Source organism: Narcine bancroftii, chromosome 6 (genome assembly GCF_036971445.1).
Source record: "Narcine bancroftii isolate sNarBan1 chromosome 6, sNarBan1.hap1, whole genome shotgun sequence".
Classification (NCBI taxonomy): domain Eukaryota; kingdom Metazoa; phylum Chordata; class Chondrichthyes; order Torpediniformes; family Narcinidae; genus Narcine; species Narcine bancroftii.
Genome location: NC_091474.1, coordinates 84,687,214 through 84,710,321, shown reverse-complemented (window position 1 = coordinate 84,710,321; position 23,108 = coordinate 84,687,214). Strand labels below are relative to the sequence as shown.

General features: G+C 42.3%; 1 protein-coding gene across 19 annotated transcripts in view; it reads left to right on the top strand.

Annotated features, from left to right (window-relative positions):
* The window catches only part of LOC138736303 (craniofacial development protein 2-like), a 332,554-nt gene that overhangs the window by 123,076 nt on the left and 186,370 nt on the right, over window positions 1-23,108 (top strand). For 8 of the 19 annotated variants that reach the window (XM_069885586.1, XM_069885582.1, XM_069885588.1 and 5 more), the window contains 2 exons: window positions 521-587; window positions 7,859-11,757. The exons of 3 other annotated variants lie outside the window; for them this stretch is intronic. In XM_069885586.1, coding sequence (XP_069741687.1) covers window positions 8,245-9,396 — 1,152 coding nt within the window. In that variant the 5' untranslated portion in view covers window positions 521-587; window positions 7,859-8,244 and the 3' untranslated portion in view covers window positions 9,397-11,757. Of the gene's footprint in view, window positions 496-520; window positions 588-4,243; window positions 5,585-7,858; window positions 11,758-23,108 lie in introns of those variants that run through there. 8 more of the 19 variants (XR_011340211.1, XR_011340213.1, XR_011340212.1 and 5 more) reach the window with 5 other exon arrangements.

Sequence of the window (23,108 nt, the reverse complement as noted above, 5' to 3'; positions counted from 1 at the left end):
ATACCTGCAGTACAATCCTCGGTACACCTGGAGTCAGTGGGAGAGCAGTCCAACCAGAAATGGTGTTTGCAATGCTACATCTGAAAGCTAGTACTCCCACGAATCCCTCAATGGAAACTCCACACTATACCAAGTCTCATGGCGTCAGGTCAAGCAACCCTCCCCCTAATATCCACCCACTGCCCTCCTGCAGTCAGTGCTCCTCTGCGTGTGCAGAATGTGGGAAAAGGACAGCACATTATCTTGGTCCATTGGTACGTAGATTGTGAGCATCACCACTGCCAAGCTGGCCGAGTCCTGAAGAACATTGCTATTTCCCTGCCTGTGTTGCAAGTAGTGAACAAATCAACACGGGATAAATTTGCTTGCTCTTATCTCTTCACAACAAATGATGGGGATCAGATCTTGTAGAGATGAAGACCTGGCTTCACTCAGAATACACAAGGAAAGTTTCTTTTTATTGTCATGTGATAACACATTAAAAATGTAATAGTATCCCTTTTGCTTCTTTCTCCTTTAGTGAGGAGCGCCGGGCAACACTCACGGCCACTCTTTGTTAGCCGTACGTCAGACAAAAGTTGTCAAAGGTTTGTTGACACGAATTTTCATGATGATATGGCAACCAAGAATCTTGTGCTTCACAAACACTGAGTCTTGGCTTTTCTAAGGTTGGCCTTGAGAATGAAGGGCACTGCAGGTGAAGGAACTGGTGCAGCATTTACTGACAAACAGCTGCAACAGTTTCTCATGTTCTGCGGGAGACCTAACAACTTCACTGTGGGTAGTTTACATTCCCACTGCTTTACCTTATGTACCACAACTTGAAAAGCAAAGAAGTATCATTCTAGAAATGACAAGAAACAGAGAGTCATTACCACAATTACTCAGAGGGAACACAATTAACTGTGTGATATTACTCAGGTCCATGGCACTCTCTTGAGTTGGAAGGTTATACATTTCTAAATCCTGCTTCAGCATCTCAAGCACAAACTCTGGGGCTGATGCTCTGGATTTTCAAATTTCAGGTTCTGATTTATTGTCAGAGTACATATATGATATCATATACAACTGTGAGATTCTATTTCCTGCAAGCAAGGCAATATACCATTTATTGGTAGAGCAAAAAATATACACATGGGAACAAATAAAGACATGTAAACAAACTGACAGCAATACAGAGAGGAAATAAATATGAAGTGCAAAAGCAAGAGTCCTTAAATGAGTCCCTGAATGAATTTGTTGTTAAGGAGTCTGATGGAGGAGGGATAGCAGCTGTTCCTGAACCTGGGGTACGAGTCTTGTAGCACCTAGACCTCTTTCCTGATGGTAGCAGTGAGAACAGAGCGTGTGCTGGGTGATGTGCATCCTTGATGACTGTTGCTGCTCTCCGACGGCAGCGTTTCCTGTAGATGTCTCAATGGTGGGTGGGGTTTTGCCTGTGATGTCCTGGGCTGTGACCTTTTGCAGGGCTTTACACTCAGGGGTATTGGTATCTCCATACCAGACCGTGATGCAGTCGATCACACTTTCCATCACACCTCTGGATAAATTTGCCAAGGCATTACTGAAGGAATGGGACACTATTGAATTTTAAAATTTAATTAAAAAAAAATTGAGACATATAACATGTTAACGAGCCCCTTTGGCCCACAAGCCTGTGCTGCCCAATTACACTCAATTGACCTACAAAGTCCGGTATGTTTTGAAGAGTGGAAGGTAACTGGAGTCCCCACATAGACATGGAGAGAACATATAAACAGCGCCGGATTCGAATCTCAGTACACTAACTCAGTTGGGATTCTAAACAAAGGCCCCACCTGCCCTTTTGAGAATGTAAAAGGCCTCATGACACTATTCCAATGAGGACAAGAGGACTCCTCATGATCTGGGGCCCATATTTATTGTTCATCCAATATCACCAAGATGGATTATCTGCCTATTTTCACATTACCAATAAGGAGTTTCTACTGTGCAAAATAGCCATCATTATTCAAACATTTAATAATAGATTATATTATCCATTGCTCCAAATGGAAGTAATTTGACTTCAAAAACTAATGCATAAGCTGTGGTTTTCTGGGATGACCTCTGGTTGTGGAAGTTGCTATAAAAATGCAAACTTTACTTTAGGCTGTCGTTAAAGAAGCGAAGTGTCAGCTGAACATTTTCCTGCGTTAAGATCTCGTAGCAAAGCATTGATGTCAAAACGAGTGGAATGGGACCAGAGGCTTGAATATGAAACATGCAGCAGTGAGAGGAGGGATTCATTTTAATTTCTTAAATTCATAGCTAGTTAATCCATAATAAATTCAACACGTGCTTGGAGGCAGAGGAGGTCCTAAATAAATACTTTGCTTCAGCATTTACCAGAAAGACATTCGTTGGTCAATATGAGATCAGTAAGTGCTGGATCTTCTTAAAAAACATGAGGAGTGATAAGTCCCCAGGACCATGTGAGATATACCCTAGCTTACCACAGGAAGTAAAGGAAGAGATAGCTATGGCTATGATCTCCCTGGCCACAGGAGAGGTACTGGAGGATTGGAGAATGCCAAATGTAGTCCCCTTGTTCAAAAAAGGTCCTAGGAAGAATCCTGGGGATTATAAACGAGTGAGTCTCATGTTAGAGAGGATTTTTAGGAAGAGGATTTACAAGCATTTAGAGAACCATACTTTCCTCAGTGATGGTTATCATGGCTTTGTGAGAGGCAGGTCTTGCTTCACGAGTCTAATTTGAGTTTTTTGAGAGAGTAACAAAAGAAATTTGTGAAGGAAGGGTGGTAAAACTAGTGTATATGAATTTAGTAAGGCAATTGAAAAGATCCCACGTGGTGGACTCATTCAGAAAGTTAAAAGGCATGTTAATCCATGGACTTTTGGCTGTGTGCATTCAAAATTGGCTTGCCTGCAGAATGTAGTGGGTGGCAGTAGACAGAACGTATTCTGTTTAAGTCAGTGACTAGTGGGATTCCGCAGGGATATGTTCTGGGACCTCTTCTCCTTGTCATTTTTATAACTGTCCTGGATGAAGAAATAAGTTGGCAGATGACTCAAAGTTTAGAGGTGTTGTAGATAGTGTAGAAGGTTGTCGTAGGTCACACCAGGATATAAAGGATGCAGAGTTTGGCGAAGAAGTGGCAGGTGGAGTTCAATCTGGATAAGAGTGAAGTGATGTATTTTGGAAAGTCAAACTTGAAGGCGGAGAACATGGTACATGGCAGGATTCTTAACAGTATGGAAGAACAGAGGGTTCAAGTCCATAGCTCTCTCAAGGTTGGTGAGGAAATTGATAAGGTAATTAAGGAGGCTTTTGGAATTTAAATTTAGATTTAGACATACAGCATGGTAACAGGCCATTTCAGTCCCCGAACCTGTGCCACCCAATTACACCCAATTAATCTACAACTCCTGGTACATTTCGAATGGTGGGAGGAAACCAGAGCCCCCAGAGGAAACTCATGCAGACACAGGGAGAACGTACAAACTCCTTACAGACAGCATGGGTTTTTAACCCCTGTCCCGATTGCTGGCACTGTAACAGTGTTGTGCTAACCGATGTGCCAACCGTGTTGCTCTGGATGGTGGACCCTATCCCAGATGTTGGCTTTCATTAGTCCAGAGTTTAAGTTCAAGAGTTGTGAGGTAATGTTGCAGCTCTATAAAACTCTGGTTAGAAAACACTATTGTGTTCTGGTTGCCTCATTAAAGGAAGGAAGTGGAAGCTTTGGAGAGGGTGCAGAGGAGATTTACCAGGATATTGCCTGGATTGGAGAAGGTGTCTTACAAGGCAGGGTTAGCAGAGCTATGGCTTTTTTCTTTGGAGTGAAGAAGGATGAGAGGTGACAACAGAGGTCTACAAGATTATGAAAGGCATCAGTAGGGTGGACAGCCAGCATTTTTTGCCCAGGATGACAGTGGTAAATACAAGAGGACATCTGTATGAGTTGAGAGGAAGAAAGTTCAGGGGAGATATCAGGGGTAAGTTTTTCCACTCAGAGAATAGTGAATGCTTGGAGTACATTGCCTCGGTGTGGTGGCAGAGGCTGGTGCAATAAGGACATTTAAAACACTCTTAGGGGGCACGTGGATGCAAGGAAAATAGAGAGTAAGGTAGGTTTAGATTGTTGACTCGGTTTATATATGTCAACACAAAATCGTGGGCCGAAGGGCCTGTACTGAGCTTTAATGTTTTTTTATTAACTAACTGTTAATTTACTGAAAAATTCTGTTTTATTCTCCATAGATTCTGCCAGATCCACTGACCATTTCCAGTATTTTCAATGATAACCTCATATTTGCTACAGGGAATGATTAAATTGCTCAACATTTTAAACTGGTGTAATAAACTTAAATTCGTGTCAAAGAGTAATGTGATTCGAAAGCAGATATAGAAGAAAATAGAATAGAGATATTGAAATTTATTGAACACAAACAATGAATGGAAAATATTTTGAAAAGGCAAAGCAGCTGCCAAAGTTTTAATATTCTTATGTATTTTATTTACTAAAGGATTAATTTTGTGTCGCCATTTTGAGATTGTAACCCTGGGGTAAAACAACTTATTTCTACCTTTCTAGCAGCATAACACAGCTCATTAATCAGAATTTCAGGTGAGTGGAAGTGGTTTCAGGCAAGATTTCATCTGATTGCTGAAATTTTGCACATTAAATGTTGAAGCTCAAAATGGGAATTTAAATAGGGCCACTGCATAACTTCTTCTGCTCGAGGCCAGTGAATCTCTTGAGCACAATCGCCTCTTAGGCAGAAAATGACAATGAAACAACTGTCTCAATTTGGAAAGTTATTTCACCTTCCATTTCCTTTTATGTTTTTAACAGGCTGACAGTTTTCCAAGTGTCTGTTCAGGGAGAAACAAATACAGATCTTATTTCTCATCCTAAACGTTTAATTAAATGTATTACTGAAGAGATCATTCTTGTGCAGACAGAAATAATGTCACCTTTCTTGCTATTTTATTACATTTTCCTGGTCCCTTCCCTTGGCTTGATGTTAACAATACTGGCTCTGGGGTTCAAATCTGCTCCCTGACATTTCTGAAGAATTGAGGCCTGGGCCAGAATTTCAGATGTCTATCGTGGGCTATTTAGGCACAATGGAGCCTCTCATCTGAAAGGACAAATCATCCTTGCACACCTGTGCAATTGATTGGTGCAAGCAGGTTCATAAATCGAGAATTCATGTCATGGTCATCAGTTCTACCAGAGGCAAGACGTGGTGACAAGAACAAAAACATCGTCACCCTCTCAGCTTGTTAATCTGCTTGTGAATTTTGTTCAGTTTTTCAACCCTGTGCTCATTGATGCTCTGCCATTATATAACAGGAAATTCATATCCTTGCATCAAGACTTAATCTCCACCCCTCTCCAAAATGGTCCAACCCTTGGCTGTTTGAACTCTCCTTCCTTTTTTTCTTTTTCTTTGGCTTGGCTTCGCGGACGAAGATTTATGGAGGGGGTAAAAAGTCCACGTCAGCTGCAGGCTCGTTTGTGGCTGACAAGTCCGATGCGGGACAGGCAGACACGATTGCAGCGGTTGCAAGGGAAAATTGGTTGGTTGGGGTTGGGTGTTGGGTTTTTCCTCCTTTGCCTTTTGTCAGTGAGGTGGGCTCTGCGGTCTTCTTCAAAGGAGGTTGCTGCCCGCCAAACTGTGAGGCGCCAAGATGCACGGTTTGAGGCGTTATCAGCCCACTGGCGGTGGTCAATGTGGCAGGCACCAAGAGATTTCTTTAGGCAGTCCTTGTACCTTTTCTTTGGTGCACCTCTGTCACGGTGGCCAGTGGAGAGCTCGCCATATAACACGATCTTGGGAAGGCGATGGTCCTCCATTCTGGAGACGTGACCCATCCAGCGCAGCTGGATCTTCAGCAGCGTGGACTCGATGCTGTCGACCTCTGCCATCTCGAGTACTTCGACGTTAGGGATGTAAGCGCTCCAATGGATGTTGAGGATGGAGCGGAGACAACGATGGTGGAAGCGTTCTAGGAGCCGTAGGTGGTGCCAGTAGAGGACCCATGATTCGGAGCCGAACAGGAGTGTGGGTATGACAACGGCTCTGTATACGCTTATCTTTGTGAGGTTTTTCAGTTGGTTGTTTTTCCAGACTCTTTTGTGTAGTCTTCCAAAGGCGCTATTTGCCTTGGCGAGTCTGTTGTCTATCTCATTGTCGATCCTTGCATCTGATGAAATGGTGCAGCGAGATAGGTAAACTGGTTGACCGTTTTGAGTTTTGTGTGCCCGATGGAGATGTGGGGGGGCTGGTAATCATGGTGGGGAGCTGGCTGATGGAGGACCTCAGTTTTCTTCAGGCTGACTTCCAGGCCAAACATTTTGGCAGTTTCCGCAAAGCAGGACGTCAAGCGCTGAAGAGCTGGCTCTGAATGGGCAACTAAAGCGGCATCGTCTGCAAAGAGTAGTTCACGGACAAGTTTCTCTTGTGTCTTGGTGTGAGCTTGCAGGCGCCTCAGATTGAAGAGACTGCCATCCGTGCGGTACCGGATGTAAACAGCGTCTTCATTGTTGGGGTCTTTCATGGCTTGGTTCAGCATCATGCTGAAGAAGATTGAAAAGAGGGTAGGTGCCAGAACACAGCCTTGCTTCACGCCATTGTTAATGGAGAAGGGTTCAGAGAGCTCATTGCTGTATCTGACCCGACCTTGTTGGTTTTCGTGCAGTTGGATAATCATGTTGAGGAACTTTGGGGGACATCCGATGCGCTCTAGTATTTGCCAAAGCCCTTTCCTGCTCACGGTGTCGAAGGCTTTGGTGAGGTCAACAAAGGTGATGTAGAGTCCTTTGTTTTGTTCTCTGCACTTTTCTTGGAGCTGTCTGAGGGCAAAGACCATGTCAGTAGTTCCTCTGTTTGCGTGAAAGCTGTACTGTGATTCTGGGAGAACATTTTTGGTGACACTAGGTATTATTCCATTTAGGAGAATCCTAGTGAAGATTTTGCCTGCAATGGAGAGCAGCATGATTCCCCTGTAGTTTGAGCAGTCTGATTTCTCGCCTTTGTTTTTGTACAGGGTGATGATGGTGGCATCACGAAGATCCTGAGGCAGTTTACCTTGGTCCCCACAAAGCTTGAAAAACTCATGCAGTTTGGCATGCAGAGTTTTGCCGCCAGCCTTCCAGACTTCTGGGGGGATTCCATCCATACCTGCTGCTTTGCCACTTTTCAGTAGTTCGATTGCCTTATATGTCTCATCCAGGGTGGGAACCTCATCCAGCTCTAGCCTTAGGGGCTGTTGAGGGAGCTGGAGCAGGGCGGAATCTTGGACTGAGCGGTTGGCACTGAAAAGAGATTGGAAGTGTTCTGACCATCGGTTGAGGATGGAGATCTTGTCGCTGAGGAGGACTTTGCCGTCTGAGCTGCGCAGCAGGCTTTAGACTTGGGGTGAGGGGCCGTACACAGCCTTTAGAGCCTCGTAGAAACCCCTGAAGTCGCCAATGTCCGCGCTGAGCTGGGTTCGTTTGGCGAGGCTAGTCCACCACTTATTTTGGATCTCCCGGAGTTTGCGCTGAAGATGGCTGCATACGCGACGGAAGGCTTGTTTCTTCTCTGGACAGGACGGCTTTGTAAGGTGAGCCTGGTGGGCAGCTCGCTTCTTTGCCAGCAGCTCCTGGATTTCCTGGCTGTTTTCGTCAAGCCAGTCCTTGTTTTTCCTGGAGGAGAAGCCCAGTACCTCTTCAGTGGATTGCAGTATGGTAGTCTTCAAATGATCCCAGAGGGTTTCGGGGGACGGGTCCGTGAGGTGGGTTGCATCGTCGAGCTTTGCTTTGAGGTTTGCCTGGAAGTTTCCTCTCGCTTCGTCTGACTGCAGGTTTCCAACATTGAACCTCAGGTTTTCCAACATTGAGGCGGCGGCCCCAGTCCAGGCACAGGGAGAGCAGCAGCGGCCCCGGCCCCGGTCCGGGCGAAGGGTAGACGGCGGCGGCCTCGATCCGGGCAGGAGCAAGGGGGAGACGGCGGCCCCGGCCTTGGTCGAGTGGGGCAGGGGGAGGCCCCGATCCGGGCAGAGAGTGGGAGGCGGCGGCCCCAGTCCAGGCACAGGGTGAGCTGCGGCAGCCTCGGCCCCGGTCCGGGCAGTATGGACCGACCTAGGAGGGGAGGCAGGCCCCTCCAGCCCGGGTAAGAAACCTGCATAGGAGAAGGCCACTCCGATATAAAACCTACGACCCAAGGACCTCGCTGCCACGTCCCAGCTTGCTTGGCCACGGCACACGAACCATGGGTGTAAAGGGTGGGGCCAGTACTGCGCGCACTGCACTCCACCTAAAAGCTCCTTTGCGCAGGCCCGAGGACAGGTCCACGTCCTCCCCCTCCACGTCCTCCCCCTCCACGTCCTCCCCCTCCACGTCCTCCCCTTCCACGTCCTCCCCCTCAAAAGATGCTCACAAACTCAAGCTAGCATGCTGGAACATCAGAACCATGCTAGACAAGGCTGACAGCCACCGACCTGAACGTCGGTCTGCCCTCATTGCACATGAACTCCTCAGACTTGACATCGACATAGCCGCTCTCAGTGAAGTCCGCCTGGCAGATGTAGGCAGCCTCCAAGAACGCGGCGCGGGCTACACACTCTACTGGTCTGGCAAGCCTTCGGATGAACGACGCCTATCTGGTGTAGGCTTCATGGTCAAGAGCTTCATTGCCTCCAAACTCGAAAACCTTCCGACAGGCCTCTCGGACCGAATCATGTCCATGCGACTCCCCCTTCAAAACAAGCGTCACATCACCCTCATCAGTGTCTATGCTCCAACCCTCCAGGTGGAACCAGCAGAAAAGGACAAGTTCTACACCGACCTGCGCAACCTCATCCAACGCACCCCTACAGCCGACAAGGTTGTCATCCTGGGTGACTTCAACGCTCGTGTCGGCAAAGACTCAGAAACCTGGCCAGGAATCCTGGGCAAGCATGGCGTCGGCAAGTGCAACGACAATGGGCGCCTCCTGTTGGAGCTCTGCGCAGAACAGCGGCTTGTCATTACAAACACCCTTTTTCAGCAGAGGGACAGCCTTAAGACCACCTGGATGCATCCCCGATCCAAACACTGGCACCTCCTGGACTACATCCTGGTGCGAGAAAGTGACAAACGAGATGTGCTCCACACCAGGGTCATGCCTAGCGCGGAATGCCACACTGACCACCGGCTGGTTCGCTGCAAGCTCAACCTTCACTTCAAACCAAAGCCCAGGAACAATAAAGCCCCCAGAAAGAGGTTCAATGTTGGAAACTCTCCTTCCACAAACTTGGCAACTGGTGCATCTGTCACTGCCTTCAGAGGAAGCTTGCCTGGACTCTTGACTCTGGAATTCTCTCTCCATTGCATTAATTTTTTTAAATTTCTTCTTAGAGATGTACAAAACCTACCTCTCTAACCCAGCTTTTGTCTCAAATACAGTGTTTCTGGAATTCAAGCAACTGGCAAAAAGAAATTGAAGAAAATAAACAAACAAACAAAAAAAGACAAATAAAAATTTAAATACATGTTTAAAATTGTAAAAGTAAATGTTCTCGAAGTAGCATATAAACCTTCGGTGAAGATGGGAGCAAATATTCAGCCAGTGAAGTTCCTTGGTCAGGCTTTGGTCGTAGCAGCTGTTTGAATAAAGCGATGTGAATAAAATGGCATCTCCAAGGATGAAGAGCTGAAATTGATTCTGCTCTCCAACGGGGTGACTCTCTTATTATCTATGATATTATTGCTCATCTTTCGGGCGGCTCTGTGGAGGGGAAGGAACCTGCAGATGCAGCGATGGTTAAATGTTTTCAAAGAATGTGTCTGAAAATAAAATAAAATTCTTTAAGGTTTATAAATTCAAGCAAGTGAAGTTTGTTTAGTGTAAGTACAGTACAGTATTTTTGTCTTTTAAATTGTTTATTCTTAATGAAGGCATTGACAGTGAGTCTTAAGCAACTGGAATACTCACTTATCTGCCTGTTTTACAGACTTTACTGTCATTGCTTTGTTTGGTTTGAATTTTTATTCAGATTTCCCCACTGCATTTCTATCTGAAGCATCTGGGCATTATGTAAATGCTTGTTGCTGTAAGCATATGGCACAACTTTGTTACGACAACCCTTAAATCATTTCCATTTAGGATAATGGAATGAATATTATCACAGATAAAGTTTGATTTGACATCTTTCCTGGCATTGTGAACAGAGTATTTTGCAGTACTTCTGTGAATGGCCTACAAAATCTCTGGGATTCTTGTTTTAGATTTGAAAATTGAAGATGTGAGGCATTCCTTAACATCCTCTGAAATTTACTAGAAACCAGTCTCCAAACAAAACTAATGCCCTGTTAATGTTTCATTATTTGTGAATTAACCTGTGAGAATTTCAGATTACAGAAATGTTAATCATTCTCTTTAAACTGCATGTTTTCAAAACCATTCAGAAGGAAATTACTTTTAAAGGTATTTAATTTTCCTAAAGTCCCTATAAATACTTCAAGCAAGTTGGACACTCTAACATTAAGGCCTCACAAATAATAAAAGTTAGCTTTGTTACATGTAAACAATGTTAAGGCCAGAGAAATTTATTGAGAAGTAGATTTGAAATATAGTTGAGAACAACATTTTCAACAAGCAGTGACTTTCCCACCTCCCCTCATTGAAAAATAAGGAGCTGATTGTTGACTTCAGGAAAGGAAAACCAAAGGTATAAAATGCAGTGATCATCGGGGGATCAGAGGTGGAGAGGGTGAGCAAATTTAAGTTCTTGGGAGTCACTGTCTTGGAAGATTTTCCTGGATCCATCACACCAATGGCATCAAGAAGAAAGCACGTCAGAGCCTCTACTTCCTCAGGAGTTTGTGGAGGTTTGGTACGCCGTTGAAAAAACTGGCAAATTTCTTCAGAGGTGTGGTGGAAAGTGTGCAGACCACTGCATCATGGTCTGGTATGGGGACACCAATACCCCTTAGCATGAAGCCCTCCAAAAGGTAGTGGATACAGCAAAATCCTCCCCACTATTGAGTACATCTACAGGGAACACTGCAGTCTAAGAGAGCAGCAATCATCAAGGATCCACATCACCCATCCCACACTCTGTCTTCACTGCTACCATCAGGAAAGAGGTACAAGTGCCTAAGACTCTCACCAGCAAGATTTTTTAAATAATTTTTTATTTTTCACACTGTGAAAAATATATACAAACCAAAATATCAACCAAAATATACACAAATGTTTCTCATTAAATATACACAGTGGCATTTTCTCCCTTTTTTTCCCCCTTACCCTCCCTCCCCCCTTCCCACCCCCCTCCAAAACCAATAAATATTCAAATATACAATACAATAAAACCATTAAACAATGTCATCACACAATGAAAAATAAACAAGAAAAATGTGTCATCTACGTTTACACAATGGATCAAGTCATTTTGTCTTCTTATCATTTTAGGGGGTGGAGGTCCGAGGCAAGCCCTCTCTGTTATGTTCCATGTACAGTTCCCGAATTTGTTCAAATAATGTGACTTTATTTTTTAAATTATATGTTTTTTTTTCCAATGGAATACATTTATTCATTTCCATGTATCATTGCTATATTGTCAGGCTCTCTTCCATTTTCCAAGTTGACATTATACATTTTTTTTGCTACTGCTAAGGCCATCATAATAAATCTTTTTTGCGCTTTATCTAATTTGAGGCCTAATTCCATATATTACTTAGAACAGTGGTTCTCAACCTTTTTTATGTCCTGCACCCCTAAAAAATTTTAATATGTTCTCGCACCCCATAAAATAATAATTTATTTAAGAATAAAGGTGAAGGTGACCAAAACAAATTTGTATTAACAATTTTTAATAATAAATAAACAAAAATGAAACATATGGAAAAGAAAAAATATTTCAATTAAAAGTTGCATAAACCCTACAAAAAAAAATTAAATTTTCATCCATGCATGAAATTTCTTTAAAAACATTAAAGAACTAATGTTCAAATGTTCATAAGCCAATTTAAATTTAATGACTCTTTTGTTCCTGTTTATTGCTTAAGAGTTTTTCAAAACGTGGCACTTTGTTGCTGGTAGCAATCTGCATTTTTCTGCCTGTGCACCCAAGCGATTTCTAGATTTTGTCTTGATTGACAAAAGGGCACTAAATCCAGACACGCATAAGTATGTCGTCGCGAATGGGATGAGCACAGTTAGTGCTTTTTCACAAAGTCTTGGAAACATGTCCATTGCCGAACACCAATATTGTTCCAAAGTTTTGCTTTCAAACTGCATTTCAAGAACACGATTTGTGCGCAGTTCAATAAGATCTTCCTTCAGCTCTTCATCATCTGACATATTATCCAAATTGAAGGAGTATGGATTTATCAAAAAAACTGAAATGTTATCTCACACCCCTGGTTTTAGAAGAAAGATCTCTGGATTTTTTGGTATGTTATTTTTTGTGATTTTATTTAATATCTGATTTAGATCTTCCTAAAACATTTTCACTTTCTGACTTGCCCAAATTTCATGTACTGTTGTTCACATTTCCTTCTTACAGCGAAAACATCTATCTGATAATGTTAGATCCCATTCTTTTAACTTTTGAGGCATGATATATAACCTGTGTAACCAATTATACTGTATCATGCATAACCTTGTGTTCATTATATTCTTCATAGTTCATAGAACATTATAGTTAGTGCAGGTGGAGGCAGACGGAGGCCCCGGTCCGGGTAGAAAGTTGGAGGCGGCGGCCCCGATCCGGGCAAGAGCAAAGGGGAGGCGGCGGCCCCGGCCTCGGTCGAGTGAGGCAGGCGGAGGCCCCGGTCCGGGCAGAAAGTTGGAGGCGGCGGCCCCGATCTGGGCAAGAGCAAAGGGGCGGCGGCGGCCCCGGCCTCGGTCGAGTGAGGCAGGCGGAGGCCCTGGTCCGGGCAGAAAGTTGGAGGCGGCGGCCCCGGTCCGGGCACAGGGAAAGCAGCGGCGGCCTCAGCCCCGGTCCGGGCAGCATGGACCGACCTAGGATGGGAGGCAGACCCCTCCAGCCCGGGTAAGAAACCTGCATAGGAGAAGGCCACTCCGATATAAAACCTACAACCCAAGGTCCTCGCTGACACGTCCCAGCTTGCTTGGCCATGGCACACAAACCATGGGTGTAAAGGGTGGGGCCAGTACTGCGCGCACTGCACTCCACCTAAAAGCTCCTTTGCACAGGCCCGAGGACATGTCCACATCCTCCCCCTCCACGTCCTCCCCCTCCATGTCCTCCCCCTCCACGTCCTCCCCCTCAAAAGATGCTCACAAACTCAAGCTAGCATGCTGGAACATCAGAACCATGCTAGACAAGGCTGACAGCCACCAACCTGAACGTCGGTCTGCCCTCATTGCACATGAACTCCTCAGACTTGACATCGACATAGCCGCTCTCAGTGAAGTCCGCCTGGCAGATGTAGGCAGTCTCCAAGAACGCGACGCGGGCTACACACTCTACTGGTCTGGCAAGCCTTTGGATGAACGACGCCTATCTGGTGTAGGCTTCATGGTCAAGAACTCCATTGCCTCCAAACTCGAAAACCTCCCGACAGGCCACTCGGACCGGATCATGTCCATGCGACTCCCCCTTCAAAACAAGCGTCGCATCACCCTCATCAGTGTCTATGCTCCAACCCTCCAGGCGGAAGCAGCAGAAAAGGACAAGTTCTACACTGACATGCGCAACCTCATTCAACGCACCCCTACAGCCGACAAGGTTGTCATCCTTGGCGACTTCAACGCTCGCGTCGGCAAAGACTCAGAAACCTGGCCAGGAATCCTGGGCAAGCATGATGTTGGCAAGTGCAACGACAACGGGCGCCTCTTGTTGGAGCTCTGTGCAGAACAGCGGCTTGTCATTACAAACACCCTTTTTCAGCGAAGGGACAGCCTGAAGACTACCTGGATGCATCCCCGATCCAAACACTGGCACCTCCTGGACTACGTCCTGGTGCGAGAAAGAGACAAACGAGATGTGCTCCACACCAGGGTCATGCCCAGCGCGGAATGCCACACTGACCACCGGCTGGTTCGCTGCAAGCTCAATCTTCACTTCCAGCCAAAGCCCAGGAACAGTAAAGCCCCCAGAAAGAGGTTCAATGTTAGAAACCTGCAGTCAGACGAAGTGAGAGGAAACTTCCAGGCAACCCTCAAAGCAAAGCTCGACGATGCAACCCACCTCACGGACTCGTCCCCTGAAACCCTCTGGTATCAGCTGAAGACTACCATACTGCAATCCACTGAAGAGGTACTGGGCTTCTCCTCCAGGAAAAACAAGGACTGGTTCGACGATAACAGCCAGGAAATCCAGGAGCTGCTGGCAAAGAAGCGAGCTGCCCACCAGGCTCACCTTACAAAGCCGTCCTGTCCAGAGAAGAAACAAGCCTTCCGTCGCGCATGCAGCCATCTTCAGCGCAAATCCGGGAGATCCAAAATGAGTGGTGGACTAGCCTCGCCAACCAAACCCAGCTCAGCGCGGACATTGGCGACTTCAAGGGTTTTTACGAGGCTCTAAAAGCTGTGTACGGCCCCTCACCCCAAGTCCAAAACCCGCTGCGCAGCTCAGACGGCAAAGTCCTCCTCAGCGACAAGATCTCCATCCTAAACCGATGGTCAGAACACTTCCAATCTCTTTTCAATGCCAACCGCTCAGTCCAAGATTCCACCCTGCTCCAGCTCCCTCAACAGCCCCTAAGGCTAGAGCTGGATGAGGTCCTCACCCGGGATGAGACATATAAGGCAAATGAACAACTGAAAAGTGGCAAAGAGGCAGGTATAGATGGAATCCCCCCAGAGGTCTGGAAGGCTGGCGGCAAAATTCTGCATGTCAAGCTGCATGAGTTTTTCAAGCTTTGTAGGGACCAAGGAAAACTGCCTCAGGACCTTCGTGATGCCATCATCATCACCCTGTACAAAAACAAAGGCGAGAAATCAGACTGCTCAAACTACAGGGGAATCATGCTGCTCTCCATTGCAGGCAAAATCTTCACTAGGATTCTCCTAAATGGAATAATACCTAGTGTCACCAAAAATGTTCTCCCAGAATCACAGTGCAGCTTTCACGCAAACAGAGGAACTACTGACATGGTCTTTGCCCTCAGACAGCTCCAAGAAAAGTGCAGAGAACAAAACAAAGGACTCTACATCACCTTTGTTGACCTCACCAAAGCCTTCGACACCGTGAGTAGGAAAGGGCTTTGGCAAATACTAGAGCGCCTCGGATGCCCCCCAAAGTTCCTCAACATGGTTATCCTACTGCACCAAAACCAACAAGGCCGGGTCAGATACAGCAATGAGCTCTCTGAACCCTTCTCCATTAACAATGGTGTGAAGCAAGGCTGCGTTCTCGCACCAACCCTCTTTTCAATCTTCTTCAGCATGATGCTGAACCAAGCCATGAAAGACCTCAACAATGAAGACGCTGTCTACATCCGGTACCGGACGGATGGCAGTCTCTTCAATCTGATGCGCCTGCAACCTCACACAAAGACACAAGAGACACTTGTCCGTGAACTACTCTTTGCAGACGATGCCGCTTTAGTTGCCCATTCAGAGCCAGCTCTCCAGCGGATGACGTCCTGTTTTGTAGAAACTGCCAAAATGTTTGGCCTGGAAGTCAGCTTGAAGAAAACTGAGGTCCTCCATTAACCAGCTCCCCACCATGACTACCATCCCCCCCACATCTCCATCATGCACACAAAACTCGAAACGGTCAACCAATTTATCTATCTCGGCTGCACCATTTCATCAGATGCAAGGATCGACAACGAGATAGACAACAGACTCACCAAGGCAAATAGCGCCTTTGGAAGACTACACAAAAGAGTCTGGAAAAACAACCAACTGAAAAACCTCACAAAGATAAGCGTATATAGAGCCGTTGTCATACCCACACTCCTGTTCGGCTCCGAATCATGGGTCCTCTACCGGCATCACCTACGGCTCCTAGAACGCTTCCACCAGTGTTGTCTCCGCTCCATCCTCAACATTCATTCGAGCGACTTCATCCCTAACATCGAAGTACTCGAGATGGCAGAGGCCGACAGCATCGAGTCCACGCTGCTGAAGATCCAGCTGCGCTGGGTGGGTCACGTCTCCAGAATGGAGGACCATTGCCTTCCCAAGATCATGTTATATGGCGAGCTCTCCACTGGCTACCGTGACAGAGGTGCACCAAAGAAAAGGTACAAGGACTGCCTAATGAAATTTCTTGGTGCCGGCCACATTGACCACCGCCAGTGGGCTGATATCGCCTCAAACCGTGCATCTTGGCGCCTCACAGTTTGGCGGGCAGCAACCTCCTTTGAAGAAGACCGCAGAGCCCACCTCACTGACAAAAGACAAAGGAGGAAAAACCCAACACCCAACCCCAACCAACCAATTTTCCCCTGCAACCGTTGCAACCATGTCTGCCTGTCCCGCATCGGACTTGTCAGCCACAAACGAGCCTGCAGCTGACGTGGACATTTACCCCCCCCCCCCATAAATCTTCGTCTGCGAAGCCAAGCCAAAAAAAGATAGTTCCAGAATATAACTTTTCCCATGTTTCAATTTTTATCTTTATGTTTAAATCCTTTTCCCACTTTTGTTTAGGTTTATAGCTTATTTCATCATTTTCCTTATCTTGCAGCTTAATGTACATGTCCGTTATAAATCTTTTAATTATCATTGTGTCTGTAATCACATATTCAAAGCTGCTTCCTTCTGGTAATCTCAATCTGTTTCCCAATTTATCCTTTAAATAAGCTTTCAGTTGATGATATGCAAACATTGTACCATGAGTTATTCCATATTTGTACTTCAACTGTTCAAATGTTAATAAATTATTTCCCAAAGAACAATTTTCTATTCTTTTGATTCTTTTTCTCTCCCATTCTCTAAAGGAAAGGTTATCTATTGTAAAAGGGATTAATGGGTTTTGTGTCAATAACAATTTTGGTATTTGATAATTCGTTTTTTTCCTTTCTAAGTGGATCTTCTTCCATATATTAAGTAAATGATGCAATACTGGTGAGCTTTTATATTGCACCAGCTTTTCATCCCACTTATAAAGTATATGTTCCGGTACCTTCTCCCCTATTTTATCTAGTTCTATCTTAGACCAGTCTGGTTTTTCCCTTGTCTGGTAAAAATCTGATAAATACCTTAATTGTGGGGGGGCGGGGGGGCGTGTGGCAAGATGGCGTAGAGTCTAGACGTGTAATCTCGACCTCTCTGGCCAGATTTTTAAGTACCCGTCTTTTAACCCTTTGTTTTCAAGTTTAAACTTTTTAAATTTTAGTTTAAAGTATTAAGGATCTTTTATGGCCATTAATGATAAAAAGATTAAACCTCAAGTGCAGAAGAAGTTACATTTTCGAAGTGCTGAAGATTTGGGGCCTAGACGACATGATACAGATTCAGGTTTAATTTCTTCAGTGTCTAAAGCACAACGACTGCCTGTGGGAGCTGAAAAAAATGTCTACTACTCACCAAGTGAAGGATGGTGCTGGAATTACCCATTCTCTGGAAGAAGGTGCGTGTTCCCAAGAAGTGGATCCCGATTCTGAAAGGAGGGAGCACGCAGGAAGACGACTCCATTGTTGGAAATGCATCAGGAAGCATTTCAACCTGAAGATATTGCTTTCCTCCGTGATTTTGTGAAAAAACAATGAGCTGCGGGGGGAGACCAGTGGCAACCCCCTGAGGAAGTCGGGGTGCTGTCACTGGGAATCCAGACCCGCAGTAAAACTTCTAAAATGCCTTTTGTTGAGTTGCAGCAGGAGCTGCAGTTACTTGGTTCTGCCACTACGTCAGAGAAAGCAGGGCTGAGCTTTTCTGAGTTACAGTGTATGCAGTTAAATGCTGTCATTCAACCTTTAAATGAATGCTAGTATAAGTTCAGAATTGAATACAGTTAAAGCACATGTGGATGCATCTTATGAAGAATTTTTAAAAATTCAGACTGCTTTTTTGGACTGTAAACAACAAGTGGTTTCTAACACAGAAAAAGTGTTGAAGGTTGAAAAATCAGTCATAGAATTGGGAGAATGTGAGAAGGAGTTAGAGAGGAAAATAGACTACTTGGAGAATCAAAGTTGAAGGAATAATGCGGAAATTGTTGGTTTGCCAGAAGGTATAGAAGGACAAGATCCTCTTCGTTTTTTTAACCACGTTTTTCCCACGTATTAGGGCAAGAATTTTTTTCTGCAGGCTTGGTACTGGAAAGAGCTCATAGAGCTTTAAGAAGAACACCTTTACCTGGTCAATCACCGAGACCGGTAATAATTCGATGTTTGAATTATTTAGACAGAGAAGCAATACTTCGACTAGCAGTGCCAAATGAGAGACAACGACAAACTCTATTATTGATTCGGAATAACAGAGTTTTTTAAAAATCCTGACTTGAGTCAAGAGGTCATTCAACGTCGATGTTGATTTAATCCAGTTAAAGAAGTTTTGTGGCGTAAAGGTTATAAGTCTACTTTTCGCTGCCCGGCAGTGTTGAAGGTGTTTTATGGAGACCATCAATTTCGGTTTTTTGAGAATGATCATGAAGCAATGATTTTTGCTGATTCATTGCCAGATATAAGAGGACAAAGACGTAATCCACCATTGTCTCCTAAAGAAAAATCTGGTTGTTCTGGAAATGGAAGAAATGGCAGAAATGGGAAAAACAGGAATGGAAAGAGTCCAACTTCTTTTGAAATGGGACCTCCGAGTTTGGAATCTCTTGGATGAATAGAAGAATTTTCTTATTCTTATTTTTTATTTCTTTTTTTTGGGGGGGGGAATCTTTTTTAAATTTCTTTCTATTTTAATTTTAGTTAGCTTTTAATTTGTGATTTTTTTTTCTCCTACTGGAGGGCTTATATACATTGATTTGAGTTTTCTTACTAAGATATTATTGCTATTTAGTAATAATAGTAGATATGTCAAAGTTGAGGTTTGCTACTTTTAATGTTCGAGGTTTAAACAGTCCGATCAAGCGTAAGCGAGTCTTGGCGTATATTAAGAAAATGAAAACTGATGTTGCTTTTTTACAAGAAACACATTTGAATTTGAAGGAAAGTATGAAATTAAAGAGGGACTGGGTTGGGCATGTATATTTTTCTTCATTTAATTCTAGGGCTAAAGGCGTAGCAATCTTGATACATAAAAATTTATCCTTTGAATTACAATCAATGGAGGAAAAGGCAGGATGTATTCTTAAATAGAATTGTAAGATTTTTAGTGAATTTTGGACTTTACTTAATATTTATGCCCCAAATGTAGATGATGAAATATTTATTTCAGATGCATTTTTATATTTGGGTCAGGCTAATGATAATATTTTAGTTGGTGGTGATTTTAATTGTGTTTTGGAACCTTTATTAGATAAATCTCCAAAGAAAGTTAAGAAATCTAAGATGGCAGTTCAGGTTCAAGAATTGATGAAAGATCTTAATTTAGTAGATATTTGGAGACATCTTAATACGACAGAGAAAGATTTCTCCTTTTACTCATCTGGACATGAATCATTTTCAAGGATTGACTTTTTTTTGGTATTGGCACATTTACAAGGGAAAATACAACAAGCGGAATATAAAAGTAGGGTGAATTCAGATAATTCTTTGTTATATTTTACATATGCAACTTCTATCGTTGGAGGTTTAATACAATGTTGTTAAAAAATATGGAATTTATTGATTTTTTGAAAAAACAAATTAATTTTTTTTGAAAGAAAATTCTAATTCTGTTCAAAGTAAGTTTGTATTATAGGATGCTATGAAAGTTTATTTGAGAGGATAAATAATTAGTTATACTTCTAAAATTAAAAAAATTAAATCAGAGTCTTGAATTAGAGAAACAGATTGATGAGTTAGAAAAGGAATTCCAGAAAGATGCTACAGAAGATCAGAAAATAGAATTATCTAGGTTGAAATTGGAATATAATACTTTGCAATCTTATCAATTTGAATGTGTGATTAATAGGACTAAACAATGGTATTATGGATGGGGAGAGAAAGCACATAAGGTATTGGTGTGGCAATTAAAGAAATAACAGATTTTGAGGACTATTAATGCTGTTATACGGAATTCTCTTATTATTTATAAACCTTGTGAGATTAATGATGAATTTTGTTCATTTTATAAAAAGTTATATACATCTGAAGAAAAACAAGAAACTGGATCGATTGATTTTTTTAAATCACAGTTGAAATTACTGATATTAGAGGATGCAGATATACAGGAGTTAGAAGAACTGATTCAGAAATTAAAATGGCTATGATGGAAATGCCGAACGGTAAATCGCCTGGTGATGATGGATTTTCGGTTGAATTTTATAAATTTTTTAATGATGATTTATCTACAGTGTTTGGGGATGTATTACGTCAAGTTGGAGAACATTATGAATTCCTTGAGTCTTGTTCTAGTGCTTTAATTACAGTAATTCCAAAAAAAGATCTCTTGAAAGTATCTTCATATAGACCAATTTCATTGTTAAATTTCTTTGGCTTGGCTTCGTGGACGAAGATTTATGGAGGGGGTAAAAGTCCTCGTCAGCTGCAGGCTCGTTTGTGGCTGACAAGTCCGATGCGGGACAGGCAGACACGGTTGCAGCGGCTGCAGGGGAAAATTGGTTGGTTGGGGTTGGGTTTTGGGTTTTTCCTCCTTTGTCTTTTGTCAGTGAGGTGGGCTCTGCGGTCTTCTTCAAAGGAGGTTGCTGCCCGCCAAACTGTGAGGCGCCAAGATGCACGGTTTGAGGCGTTATCAGCCCACTGGCGGTGGTCAATGTGGCAGGCACCAAGAGATTTCTTTAGGCAGTCCTTGTACCTTTTCTTTGGTGCACCTCTGTCACGGTGGCCAGTGAAGAGCTCGCCATATAACACGATCTTGGGAAGGCGATGGTCCTCCATTCTGGAGACGTGACCCATCCAGCGCAGCTGGATCTTCAGCAGCGTGTAAAATAATAGCTAAAATATTAGTGAATAGATTGACTAAATTTTTACCTAAATTGATTCATATGGATCAAACAGGTTTTTATAAAGAATAGATATGTTTCAGATAATATTCTGTGTATGATTAATTTGATTAATAGATTTCGACAATCTTCAGATCACCCGATGGTGATATCTTTAGATGCAGAAAAAGCATTTGATAGAGTTGAGTGGAATTTTTTTGTTTAAAGTTCTGGAGAAATTTAAGTTTGGTCCTTTTTTTATTGGTTGGATTAAGGCTTTATATAGTAAACCGGTAGCTAGAGTATTGACAAATGGCTTCATTTTGGAACCTTTTAAATTGACCCGATCAACTCGTCAAGGTTGTCCTTTGCCACCAGCTTTGTTTGCGTTAGTGATTGAACCTTTAGCACAGCTGATAAGACAAAATACACAGATACAAGGTATGAAAGTTTTAGATGAGGAGTATAAAATTAATTTATTTGCTGATGATGTATTGGTGTATTTAACAAACCCAGCTTAGTCACTTTTGCACTTGAAGGAGTGTTTAACACAATATGGATGTCTTTCTGGATATAAAGTTAATTGGGAAAAAAGTGAAATATTACCAGTAAGTGAAGGAGATTATTCAGTTTATATTATTAATTTGAAATGGACTGATCGAATTAAATATTTGGATATAATTTTGAATGATAATTATCAATCTTTATATAAATTAAATTATATTCCATTAATAAAAAAATTAAAACTGATTTAATTAAAACTTGATTAAATGGAAAGATTTACCTATTAATTTATTGGGTAGGATAAAAATACAATTAAGATGAATATTTTTCCGCGTATGCAATATTTGTTTCAATTTATTCTGTATTTACTTGATAAAATTTTTTTTGAGATTTGAATAAAATGGTTAGGGAGTTTTTATGGAGAGGTAAATTTTTGAGAGTAGCTTTAAATAAATTAACTTGGAAATATGTGTTACGGGGATTACGTTTACCACATTTTCAAAATTATTATGAAGCAGCCAACTTAAATTTATTAGTTCATTGATGGATTTGGAACGGCCTCCTAGTTGGGCCAAAATTGAGATGGCAAATATTTCTGAATTTGAAATACATCAATTTTTGTTTAGATGGAATATAAATTTGTTACAGCAATATAATGTGCCTATATTAAAACATCTAATGAAGTTATGGATAAAGAAAAATAAAATGATAGGCTCTAGGGGTGAATTATCGGCTTTGACTCTGTTGTATAATAATCAACTTATTTCTTTTTCAATAAATAATCGAAGTTTATTGCATTGGAGATTTAAAGGTGTGAAAAATTTGGGAGATTGTTTTAAAGAGGGTAAATTTTTATCTTTTAATCAGATGAGGGACAGTTTTGGTATTGATAAGAATTCTTTGTTTCTCTATTATCAAATTTGATCTTTGGTAAAATGTACGTTTGGTAGAAATATGATTTTACCTGAAATGACTAAATTTGAGATTTTTCTTATGAAGGTACCATAGAAGGGTTATATTTCATCTATGTATCAAATATTACAGGATGGTATGGATAAAATGTGTTGGGATAGATCTAAAAGTAAATGGGAAGCGGATACTGGTTTTATTTTTTCCGAGGATGATTGGTTAGATATCTGTTATGATATTGTAACTAGATTGATAAATGCATGTTATGTAATGATTAACTATAATTTTTTACATCAATTATACTTAACACCTGAAAAATTAAAAAAGTATGGTTTTCATGAATCAGATTTGTGTTTTAGATGTGGTAATTCTGTTGGAACATTTTTTATGCTGTTTGGTCATGTATACATATACAATCTTTTTGGAAGAAAATTTAATTGTTTTTAGAATACCTGTATAAGATTAAAATACTTTTAGATCCGACAGTATTTTTATTGGGTAGTTTGCAACCTCTGAAAGGTTTGGGATTAGATAAGTTTCAACTTGCTTTTGTATATTTAGCTTTATCTGTAGCGAAAAAATGTATTGCTAATACGTGGAAAGATACAAATATGATTGATATTAATAGATGGCATAATGAGATGAAATATTGTTTAATAATGGAAAAAATTACATATGTTTTGTGTGATAATTATAGTTTTTTTATTAATAAGTGGTTGTTATATTCACAATATTTACATTTCAATTTATATTGATTAGATCTTAATATGTATGTTTA